The sequence below is a fragment of the Melanotaenia boesemani genome, chromosome 21 (genome assembly GCF_017639745.1).
Source record: "Melanotaenia boesemani isolate fMelBoe1 chromosome 21, fMelBoe1.pri, whole genome shotgun sequence".
Taxonomy (NCBI): Eukaryota; Metazoa; Chordata; class Actinopteri; order Atheriniformes; family Melanotaeniidae; genus Melanotaenia; species Melanotaenia boesemani.
Window position 1 is genome coordinate 12,403,694 of NC_055702.1, and position 12,326 is coordinate 12,416,019.

At 36.9% G+C, this 12,326-nt stretch overlaps 1 protein-coding gene across 2 annotated transcripts in view; it reads right to left on the reverse strand.

The window, feature by feature from the left end:
* Window positions 1-882: 882 nt before the first annotated feature.
* LOC121632071 (adenosine kinase-like) overlaps window positions 883-12,326 on the reverse strand; it is a 120,942-nt gene continuing 109,498 nt past the window's right edge. For both annotated transcript variants that reach the window (XM_041973240.1, XM_041973241.1), the window contains exons 10-11: window positions 2,005-2,091; window positions 883-1,742 (exon numbers count right to left, since the gene is read on the reverse strand). In XM_041973240.1, the coding sequence (XP_041829174.1) occupies window positions 1,618-1,742; window positions 2,005-2,091 (212 nt within the window). In that variant the 3' untranslated portion in view covers window positions 883-1,617. The remainder of the gene's footprint in view (window positions 1,743-2,004; window positions 2,092-12,326) is intronic.

The following is a 12,326-nucleotide window of genomic DNA, read 5'->3' on the forward strand; positions in this document are numbered from 1 at the left end:
GCATTCTCATTACTTAATCATGGCTCTCTCTTTTTGTGTTTGTGTTTTGCCATCTGTCATCTTGAGAAGCAAATGAACCAGCTGCCACGGGGTGTGATCTTGCCCAATCAGAAATGTGGTCCTTTTCATAGCGCATCTGTGTGAAGCCTTAAAAAAATGCTGATGAAAAAAAAAGTGTCTCAAAGTTGTTAATAACATTTTGGCTGGAGAATGTTTTCACCTAGATGGCCCCAATTAGCATATATGCATAAACTATGCCTCATTACAGTAATCAGAGCTCTCACGCAGGCAGTGTAAACACTGGCTTTCCTCTAATATGTGTAAAGAAAATGAAAGAAAATATAATGTGACAAGTTTTTCAAGAGAAAGAAAACTGTTATTCTCAATCAACGTGAAACAAATGAGTGTTGAATTATTTCTAAAAAAAACACCAGAGATGCTGCTCAACACTTTTACTGGGAAGCAGGAGGGTTTGGGAGGGAGAGAAGGGAGGGGTGGGCTCCCTCTGATCCCTGTCTGCAACCCCCAGCGACAGCACAGCTGGGTACGAAGGATCAGCCTAATTTTCAGGTCCCTTTAATGGTCGTAGCGAAGAGCAACCACTAATCCCTTAAACTGAGAAAAATGATCTCCTGCAGCCCTGCAGATCCAGACGCCGAAAGTCCAGTTAGGACCCCGGCGAGTAGGGGGTGGGGTGACTTGAGCAGAGCCAGGACACCATGACCATAATAGAGGGTGTTGAGCTGACCAAAAGTGATTAGCATGAGACTGCCCCCGCTGATGAAACAAAGGGAAATTCACAAACTCTCTGGTCTAGTCTTTTCATAAGAGTGTGTACACCTGTTGGTTCAACGAAAAAAAAAACTTTGTTATAGTACAAGATTAATGTAATATTTGTTTATTTGTATGATGCAGAAAAAAAATTTCCAGTTTTGTGCCATTAAAATTAAACCTCTGGAAATGTAAAACCACCCGTAATAGTACCTGATCAATGATTTCTGCAGCTTTACAGCTAAAGGAATTCTCTGAACTGACAATATATTTTGCATTAAAGATAAAACTTTTTAGTTAGCTGCTTCATACTCACTTTACACCAACAAATACACCACTTCTGTGGCACCATCACCCCCTCATAGCTCAAAAGCTCCAATGGAAGGAGTAGAATCATCAATTTATTGGTTTAAAAAAAGTAGCTCACGTTTTGCATGTTTCTATAAATGCTAAATTTTATATATATATATTTTTTTTTTTATTACAACAGAGCAAAATAAAACTTTTCAAACCAGAGTCAGAGAAATGAGGAGGTGATGCTGGGACACAGAACAAAAGAATGCTAAGTGCTTTAGTGATTAAACTTTTCTTCATAACAATTTCTGGCCAGTAGGCCAAATAAGACATGTTCTGATTGGATCCTCCTTCGTGCACAAACATATTCAAATACCATTAAATTCTCTGAATTGTGCTACAACATCTGACTTGCTTATTTGAGCTTGATTAAATAGTCAAGCTGTAGCTTTAGTCCCGTATAGTCAGTCAATGTAAATACAAAAATGCACATAAAATCCTGAAGCATACAAGTACAGTGAGTTTCTTCAGGGAAAGACAAGTTTGGAGTTATCAGTGAAAATTCGGCTTCTCTGGGAAGGTGCATCCGACCCGTCTGATGATGACATTGGCTGCGTAGTGACCAGCCCGAATGCACTCCTCCAATGATTGCTGCTGCACCAATGCAGAGAGGAATCCTGGGTAGACAAATGAACAAAGGTAAACCATCCTCCATCTTCAATCTTGTATGTGGATTAAAGTAATCCGGGCAATTATGGCTTTTAAACAAAGCGTCAGTGCAGTTTCATCCACAACAGGACCAAAATTATATGTTTGTTTTATGTGGTGCTGATTAGTAAAGAACTTTTGAAGACATTGCTATGTTACAAAGTTTGCTAGTGTCAAAGATTAATTGGGAACATAAACAGATTTTAGGATGTGCAGATGACAGTGGCATACCTCCCACAAAGGCATCTCCTGCTCCATTAGTGTCCACAATATCATTCTGGTCGATGTCCAAAACAGGAAACACGGTCACTTTATCGCCTATAGTTAGGGCACAAGAGGAAGGTTATTGTAATTAAAGTTCAACTTTGCATTTTTCTTTCTGTTTGGGGTCACTTCACATCACAAGGATCAGTTATAATTGAAGGTAACAGATAATTTGATTTTAGACTTCCAGCACAGCAAAAAACATAGAAGAAAGTTAAGCATTTTCACTAACAGGACAAGGCATTTATTTGGAATAATTATGGTCAACAAGACTAAATATCTGTTCAACATTTTTCAAATTTGAGAATCTGATAATTCATTTAGCATCACACTCAAGAAAAAGTTTATACCGTTCTTAATTATGTCAATTTAAGTACATTTACATGGACAAAAACCCAACAAGTCCCCCTGCATTGGTAGCAGTGGGGAGAAAGATCTCCCCTTTAACAAGAAGAAATCTATAAATGACTAAGAGCCAAGGAGTTCTTGTTTACTCTCTCACTGTATTTGTTCTATTTATTACATTACATCGCTTAAGATATTTGAGTAGGTTGAGTAATTTGTGCTTTTTATGTCTGCAATTCAGTTCTGCACGTCTCAATAAGTGTCTGATAAGGCAGTAAAATGTCTTATTTAACATTCTATAAACATTATGCTTAATAAATATACATTATTATCTCTATACACATAAAAAAACAATCTTTGCAAATAGAAAAGAATATAAAACAGCAATTAAACCCCCCCATAACATAATAATATAATCTGGCTTGACACTACTGTGAGGAAACGATATCTTAGGGATCCATCCACAACAGGAGCCACCATGACCACAGAGGTTGCCACCACACGGACAGCCCAGATCCGGGCAGGCCGGGGCCCACACCACAGCTATTTGGACTGCAGTGCAGGGCCCATTAGCCACCCAGACCACAGCTGTCCAAATGGCAACAATCTTGCAGACCAAGCAGGCTATGGTCCCAGCATGGAGGGTCCCCATGAGGATTACACTGGAGTTTAAAAGTAGAAAATGAAATAAACCTAAAAACAAACAAAAAAAAAAAAAAAAAAAATTCCTTAGTAAAACAAAAAACAGAATTGAGAAAATTACAAAACAGACAGTTTTTAAATAAATAAGTACATGAATAAGTAAAATGAAATAAAAACAATAACAAATAATAAATTTGTTAGTCCTGACTTTAGGAACAACCAAAATGCCGGTACCAGAGGACCTCAGGGTCCACAAGGGCTTATAAATTTAAAAGTAGGTCTGATAAATAAGAAGGCTCAAGACAATTAGACATTTATAAGCAACTAAAAGCACTTTAAAATCACTTAATAGTATGTGAAATTACTACATGAGTAAGTAATAGTATGTTACAATTCTATTTCCTTTCTGCATTCAATCAAATACTTTTCTGTTCACAATCAATAACTTTAATAAACCAAACAATACAAAAACAAATGTTGTGTTTTATAAATTCTTGTCAACATGCTAAACTAAACAGCTAAACTAAATGTGTTAAAATCACAAACACAAGACAAGAAGACATGTTAGTATTATAGCATTAGCATTTAGCTGAAACATAAGCTATGCCAGAAAGGCTAGAATTTAATGCCTCTTTGGCAGCTTTGTTTGATATTCATAATTCTATATAATACACAGAGACTACACTTTATGGATTGATGGAAAGTGATAAGAGAGTTTAATCAGTTTCACATAAGCTAATTTAAAGCAGCACTACTGACATTTGGCAGATCTTTAAACTTTGGTGCACCCTAAAAACTAGCCTCCATTTTGCATCCTGTCTCTTCAGTTTGCGCTAGCCAGCCTGTAAAATCCAGTCTGATGTTGACTCTTGTCTTATCTCTTGTTTAGTCACTTTCTCTATCTCTTTCTTTGCCTCTCTGCCTCCAATAATGTCGTCTTGAGCTTCTTTATTGAATCAGCCATGGTACAAATTCAAAAAGGCCAGTGTGTTGATATCCAGTTGCTAGCGGGTGCCACTGTGCAGCTGTTACGTTATGCTCCGGGCAGGGAAACTGTGGTTTCTCAGCCTTGGGACACTGCAGGGAAATGACTGCTCCAGAAAAGTGCATGATAAATGGCAGCGTGACATCAAAATGATTCAGAAGCATAGAGTTTAAGGTCAAAAACTTTTATAGCACTGCTTTAGGAAAATGAACATAGTTATGACTAACACAAACAGGACCATAAATTGTGACAAATTATTAGCCAGCCTGGTGTAGCTGCTTCTGTCAAATATTTTGTTGACAGAAGCAGCTTTTTTTGTTTTGTTTGATTCATGAACCTCTATACTAGGACTTTATCAGCTAGCTAGCTAATGTTAGCTTTGTGAATGTTGTCGGGGCAGTGAAACAGCCTGTAAGTTGAATTGATTAACAAGATTTGTGCCAGATGCTCAAGCTCTCTGGAGTCCACAAAATAGAGTTGCAAAAAATTCTGTGTATGTACAGTAAATAATGGATAATTAAAAATTAAAAGAAAACAAAAACAGTAGGATGAAATTCAAAAACATATCAGAGATTAATCCATTATGAATGGTGGACCTGTTTATTAATTAATCTAGATACAAAAAAAGCTACTGTAAGATAAGGTTAAGACTTAGATAATCTGTGAATACACAATAGTCAAAAAAGTTTCCTTATGAAGGTCTGTGCACAAAGCTCTGCTACCTCCTCAGGGCTAAAAGGGCACCAATTGTTCATATATGTGCTAAAAGAGCTAACTAGATGCTAAATTAAAAAGAGGTTGTATGAAGAGATCTGTTGCTACCTGCATCTGTGCAATTCATTTTTAAGCATTAAGACAATCAGATGTGCCCAGATTTGTGGAGGGAAACTGCCCAAACTGTGGATGAAAAGTAAAGTGTCTGGCAGGAAAAGTTCTAAACTTTCCATACATGTGCACATGCTCCACATGCAAGAAATTCATCGTCCAAGCAGACTAGAAAGTCCTATAATAAGAACACCAACAAGTCTGCAGCTGTCTGTGGGAGCATCTCCAAGGCAGCATATATTCTGTCTTGGGTCTTTTTTTTTAAATATATATATATATATATATATTGGGACTCTAATGGCTTTTATTTTTAACAGTAGCTTGACAGGAAAGAGGTCTGGAAAAGTTGGGAACGACATGCAGCAAAAGACCCCAGGCTTAGAGTTGAACCTGTATCAGCTCGGATTTTAACTTGGGTCGACTTTACCAAGGAGCTGTAGTCTCTGTACATTGGCCGGCTGCTCAACCAGTTAAGCTAAACACAGCCAAAACCATTTCATATACAATGAAAATGTAAAATTGAGAAAAAAATAGTAAGCCATGAGAAATTACAATCCCTGAACCTCTGAGATATTATTTTAAAAATAGTTCTTTTAAATGAACAAACATATTAATTGACTGTTAAGTGTGATACAAGATGTTCTATTACTGGAAAGCTAACTTTCACTGCTATGGTGAATTATGAACAATGCAATTATAGTTAAAGTGGTTTTACTTCAGAATTAAATACATTAAATGAGCCTTTTTTTTATCTTCAGTGGATCATATTGCTTCAATTATCAGTAGCATATGCACTTCAAAGAGCCTTCCAGTTTAAAGTAGGAGAAACAAAAGAGAAAGAAAAAAACATCTACCAAAAGACAAAGTCTTGAGGTGTAGAGTGACATTAAATCAACAACTTATGTCAGAACAATCTAAACCACACACACGATCTTCAAACAGTCCAAGGGCTCTGGTGCCGACGTGAACCTTCAAAAAGGTGCAGGAGACAAAAGACTGACATGTGGATAAAAGGAACATGTGGAGGCTGACAGAATTCTTATTGAGAGAAGAAGCTGGGAGTTTAAGGAGAACATGAAAAAAAAAAAATCTAAAAGTTGTTTAATAAGGCTCCCTGCTATTTGTCAAGGGCTCAAAGAATATCTGAACCGCAGATAACACTCCGCCTAATCAGTTTTTGAATGCATAAAGGTCCTCATCCTACAGGGCTAAAGATGCACAACCTGCAGCAGAGCATGTGCTCAACACCTGATGTCAAAGACACAAAATACCATACGCGAAGTGTGAAAGACACTCCATCATGTTGTGGTTAAAAAAGGCATCTTTAAAGAATGACTGTGTAACAGGTCATGTTTCAAAGATGGATCAGATTAAGAGTTTGATTGTGTTTTCATAACAGAACTAGTTCTTTTTAAAGGAAAGCAGCTGAATGACAATAAATTAAAACAATACAAGAATCCTTTCAGGATCAGCTAATTAGCAGCATAACGACTTTGCTTAATTAATGCCACAGATGAAGCCTGAGGACCCTCCTCCGTCTTGAAATGATTAACTGCACATAAAAAGTGTGCTAATAATAAATTACAGTTTGTCAGTTACTCTGCAGTTGGGAACTCAAGTTGTTAGATGTGGTTGTGCTAATGCGATGTGCTTTGCGGCTATAAAACCGGATGCTTCAAAGGTTGAAGCCGCTGCACTTGTTCAGCACACAGTCTGGTGTTCATTAGATCTAAAGAAAGTAAAACAGAACTAAGTGGGTGTAAATACGTCTAACATAGTTAAAACAAACAGTAAGGGCAGCATGGGGAGAGCCAGGTCTTATTAGGAAGACAGCCAGGTAACCTCTCACATGAAGTGATGCTCATCTACATCCAGAGGTGTCAGAGTTCATTAAACACAGTCAGAATTTGTTAGACAGGTTATTGTGTGTGTTAATAAACATCTCTGTTCCCCGGATTTTTAATAAACTTTGTAAAGCGAAACTATTCTTTAGTTATTTTGCGATTCAAATCAATTTGTTATTTTGTAATCCACTCAATGTAAATTAAGTCTTACAATACTACATGACAACAAAGAGTGCAAAAAAACTAATTCTGAACAGCCTTGGGTGATCAAAGCACACCAAATACAGCATTATTATCTAAAAACAATACCTAAATATGTAAACACAATATGATAAAGAACGTAGAGACAGTTGAACTTTTTTTATCCCAATACCCAATACAATAATTTCAATAGTTTGGTGTTTACTGTTTATGGCATTTCCACAACACTTAGAAGGAATCTGGACCATTCCTCCTTTCAAAAATGTTTCAGGCCATCAATAACTCAACAATGTCTTGATTGAACAGCCCATAAAGTGTCTTAGCTAGGTTGATATCAAGACTCAGACTTGGTTCATTCCTCTGTCATTCTGTTTTGATTTGATTTGACTTTTTTTTTTGCTTCATTCAACATCTCTTTACACTTTTGTGTGAAAAAAATATTAAAGAAATCTCAGCTTTTGCTGCTTTCTCTAATATAATTCAAAGCTGGGATGGGATTTTAGTGTTGGCGAACAGGGCCTTTTTCCTCAACACAGCATTTTTATCCTAAAGTTTAACTTTTTAAGTTTAAGTTTTCAAAAAATTGTCCTCTTGGTATGATATTTGTGGGCTTCGCCTTAGAAGAACAGCAGCAGTTCTGAATTTCTCCTGTTTGTAGTCAATTTGTCTTACAGTAGACTCAAAAAACACTCTGTTTTTGTATCTATTGGTGTTTGTGCACCTGCTGCCTCTAAGATCCTTTGAAAATGATTGAGGAACAGTTCACACAAATCAGTCTTTCTCAAACGACTATTCAACCTGATATTTTATGTGCATACATGGGAAAAAGCACCTCAAAATGTCCCACTTTGAATTTCATCTACTTATCTGGAACACCAGACAGTAAGGAGCTTTTGAAGAAGTCATTGTTACAGAGGTTGTTATGCTTTTTTTGCAGCCTGGATTGGGAATGATTACCTGGTGTGCTGAATAAAGAGATGAAATGTACAACATTTTGTGAGGTAAATTAGCTCAAATCATGTCAGTCTATAATTGGAATTCAGACCAACATTAGAAAAACATTTTATGAGTAATCAATGCAGAAATCCTGTAATTTGCAGACAAATTTCAACATGTGAATTTTGATCGGCGCACCAACCAGATAAACTATGAGTAATCTGCTCACTGGGCAGCACAATGTAACCAATGGCTTCTGCAGAGTTTTATTACCACTATTTGTAGACACATCATGGCACATTAGACATGAATATTTCTTTATTCATGACCAGAGCTTGTATTCTGCTGCTAGGGGAAAGTTCACACAGCCACGCCAATGCAAATTTGTCAATTTGACTGACATGTTAACTCAAGTTACGGTGCAACAATCCCCCTGCTGTCTTTAACGAAGAGCTCATTGGCAAAAATTCTGTCATGGACACGGCCATAAATTTAAAAAAGAAAAAAAAAGCCTCCTGCCAAAGTAAGTCTTGACTGTTGTTACTGGCTTAGAAAACACAACCTTGTTGAACTCATTTAACATCCCACTGTAATAAGACTGGCAACATTATTTTCAATCCACAAACGCTGCTGCAGTAATTTTTAAAGACTAACCTGCTCTTGTTCCTGGAATTTGGTCTGACAAAAAGAGTGAAGCAGCAGATTGGTGTTGAATATGCGGGAGTGTAGTAAGACTATGCTTTGACAGGTAACGTGCACCAGTGAGAGGAAAGAAAAAAGAAAAGAATAAAAAAAAAAACATCAAGAAAAACTCAAAGGAATTCAAATAATTCCTTCCAGTAAGGTTCTGTATAATAGTTCGCTTTTGTTAATTCACTCTTCATAATTCCCTCATTATAGCTCATGAATGGTGGTGATTAAAAGAAATTCTTTTAACAGCCGCCTCTTTGAAATGAGTATCAATTAAGTCCTTTATTACTGGCTATTCTTTTTGACAATGACAACTCACAGCACAACAGAGGCTGAGAAAATGCTCTCTTGTAAAATAAGAAACTGTTCAAATAGGACTAAAAATGATTGTATGGAGCATTGTTTTCATTTTAATTATTGCAAGCTATACTGGTAGTGTTTCGCCACTCAGTATTTTTGCTTTGACAGGTAGATCACATAGCTGGCAGGCCATTACAATTAACTTTAGTTCCGTCGCCCTTGTTTTTTTTCTCCCATCTACACAAGTAAAACAATTAATACATCATTTTAAACCCAGCATTGCCAAGAGACTGGGAGCCACGTATGAATATTTAGCTCAAATTCATGAGCTGAAGTGCTCAATGGAGTTAAAGTAAAACATCTTTATGTGAGAAACTTCCTAGAGAATACTTCTTCTGGAAGAATTCCCATTGCGTTTCAGCCAAAATCTGAGCCTCGGGGAGGAAAACAGCGTTACTGCTTTCTTGGCAAATGTGACAGGTTAGAAGCGAGTTGACATTCAATCTGTTTCTCTATCGTAACCAGCATCTTTGCTCACAACTGAGTTTTATAAAAACGGACATATGCCTATAATTACTAAAACCACAGGCAAGAGATCATCGCCAACTATCGTTTCGGGGAGTCATGAAAGAAAATGCTACAATGTGAGGTGCCAAGAAAACACAGAGGGGGTCTTTAACTTAATGTAGTGCAGACTGATAATTGATTTTATCTGTTAAAAACTAAGGAAGATAAACGTGACACTTTTTTTCCAAAATATGCAATGTTTAATTAAACTTTAGTCAAAATGACTAATCTCCCCGCTTGAACAAAACGAGAGCTTTAGCTTTGAATCCTATATTTACTTCTTCCTCTATCTCGTGTGATTAACACGTATAGATTAGTATCAAAGTTGAAATCTGCCTGCCTTGCCCCCACGAGAGCACTAAAACCCTCAAAGGAGCCAAGTCAGGCTTTATCAAGTCCTTATCAGCGATTATAGCAGCAACCCCTGCTGAATGATCGTTTATTAGATCTCACTGCAAAGGTTCAGGGTGCAGAGATCTTAATTACTGCAATAATGGGTGTATAAGCAAAGGCCCAGGGTAGTTCAGCAGTGTCAGAGGCAGCTAAATAAAGGGCGATTTTTCCTGCTCCTGGCTCTTAAAAAGCACGTTTGAAGCGGTGGTTTGATGAAAGGATTCAAATGAAGGGCAGAAAAAACAGAACAATAACAAATTGACATCTCTTTTTGGAGAATTATACCACAGGGGGAGGCATCTTTCCATCCTTAATCACTATAAAATGGTTTAACATGACATGCAGAGGCTGGCAAATGATCAAATCCTGACAGGAGGACAAATTGCAAACAAAATGAGAGATCAAGTTTATTAGAGTGCCGCCTCTGGGAAATGAAAATCTTTAATTCTCTTTTTACATTGACATTTATTTGGCTGGCATGAATAGCAATGTTCACACAGACAAATACACACACCACCACTGCTGCACCTACTGTGACTGTAACTGCTCCACTGCAATGATAGCACAGTCAATGACATTTATCATGTTTGCCTTTGTAGATGACATCTGAAACACATTGTCTTTCATCCAGCCGGCATTCATCATGTATTTTATATAAAGTTCATAGCTGCATACGGCGGTGTCTTCAAGCAGGAGGAATGAGGGGAGCAGGCAAGAATTATCCATCACCTCCAGCACTGTCAGGCTTCTCTTCAAAGATTTCTTTTCAAATTCTCATGAAAAAATAAAAAAAAATCATGTAGATGAATTCTACTTTGATCGTGAATAAATTGGCTTGGTTGATTACAATATATATATGTCATTTAATAAGACTGGCCAAAAATGCAGAACAATCGATTACTGATTTTAAAAAGGAACCATGTTAGGATTACAATGTTAATTTGTAACATCTTTGTTTTAAAAAGCTTAGAAAAGTGTTGTCTGATCTAATGCATAAGGGGCCTCACTCAAAAACTCATGGAGTTGAGCAAATCAAAATGTGTAAAAAGTGGAAGCGAAAACCTGCTATCAATTCTAACAAGATTCCTGATTTGGGCCTCATTTGAAATATGTTTCAGTGGGCTGAGATTCTTAAAAACAAAGTGTCAGCCATTCCCCGGAGGAACTCTGCCCCTGGTGTTCGGACATTGTCAAAAAGCTGGTTAGTTTTCATCACCTCTTTATAACCCTATATAAAGCAGTAGCATACTTGTATAATGACAACACCTGTTTCTATTGTTTTCAATGTAAGTCCATGCACCAGCTGCTGCAAGACAGTTGATGAGTGTAGCTGCATTGGCATACATTTTTCTACAGTAACAACATCATGACCACTTGTATATGTGCATGTGTGCATTGTTGGTGCAGTTAGTGCAACTCAAGACAAATAGCAGAACAATAAACAATGTAGTTGATCCAAGTTTTCCTTAAGTTTGTAATTTTGCATGCATTTAGCAGATTGTGACAAATGGATATTGATCCTGCATTCTTATTGATATATTAGGCAGCAGTATAATTCAAATGAAAGAAGACGTCATGTTGGCAATTACTCTTTCAACAACAACTAACCTGAAAATGAATCATTCTTTCATTCAGAGAATGTTTAGACACGTAAAGCAAAAAGGAGCTGTAAACCAAAGCTGACATTTTATCACCTTGTAAAGCTTTTTTTTTTATAGCTTATTTGTGCAGCTTTGTTACACAGATGGCATAAACAAAACTAATTCTCATCCATTAAGAGTTATGTTACATGCCTTTCTAAAGCAGAATCTAAATCCACTAACAGACATTAAAGGTCTCCATTAACCAGACAGCAAGTGAACATGTCAGTGTCAAGGTTGAATGAGCACTCTGGTGCTTTTCTCTAATCATTTGTGAAGGCTATGTTGCTAGGTCAGACCAGGTAATATCTACCTATCCCTTTCAACACAGCACAAGCACTTAGATTAGCAGAAGTTGGTCCTCATTTTGGCAGCTTTTTAGAGAATCCAGCAGACCTGTTTCTTTATTTATTAACGACAGCACTGCCCTAAAACAACATTCCTGCTCACGCTTCTTCATACCAATGATTGGTGCTGTAACTACAGCATTTTTGGGTTGGGCAGCATTTGCAGTATCTCCTCGTTACAGCAGACAACACAGATGTCCAGGTTTGACAAAGAATACTGTAAATGCAACAAATCCTTTGTGATCAAAAAGCCAATTAGCTCTTTATAATTGCAACTGTTCAATAAACTTTTACCTTGGTTTTTGGCTCTCACCTGAGGGAAACTGTTTGCTGATTGATGCTAAAGAGCATGCTAAAGAGAATTTATCAGTGCTTTAGTGCTTTGGTTGTAAAGATATTGGAGAATAAAACAGAAAATAAAAAGTTTGCAGGCCATAGAATGAAACTTAGTGAATATGTTTTGAAAAGAACAGCAGACTAGGAGAAAAAGGGAAAGTTGAGTAATTATTTTGAGGTAATCTCTTTCTGTGCACCAGAACACATTAAAGTGATTTCATATATATTGATAAAGAAA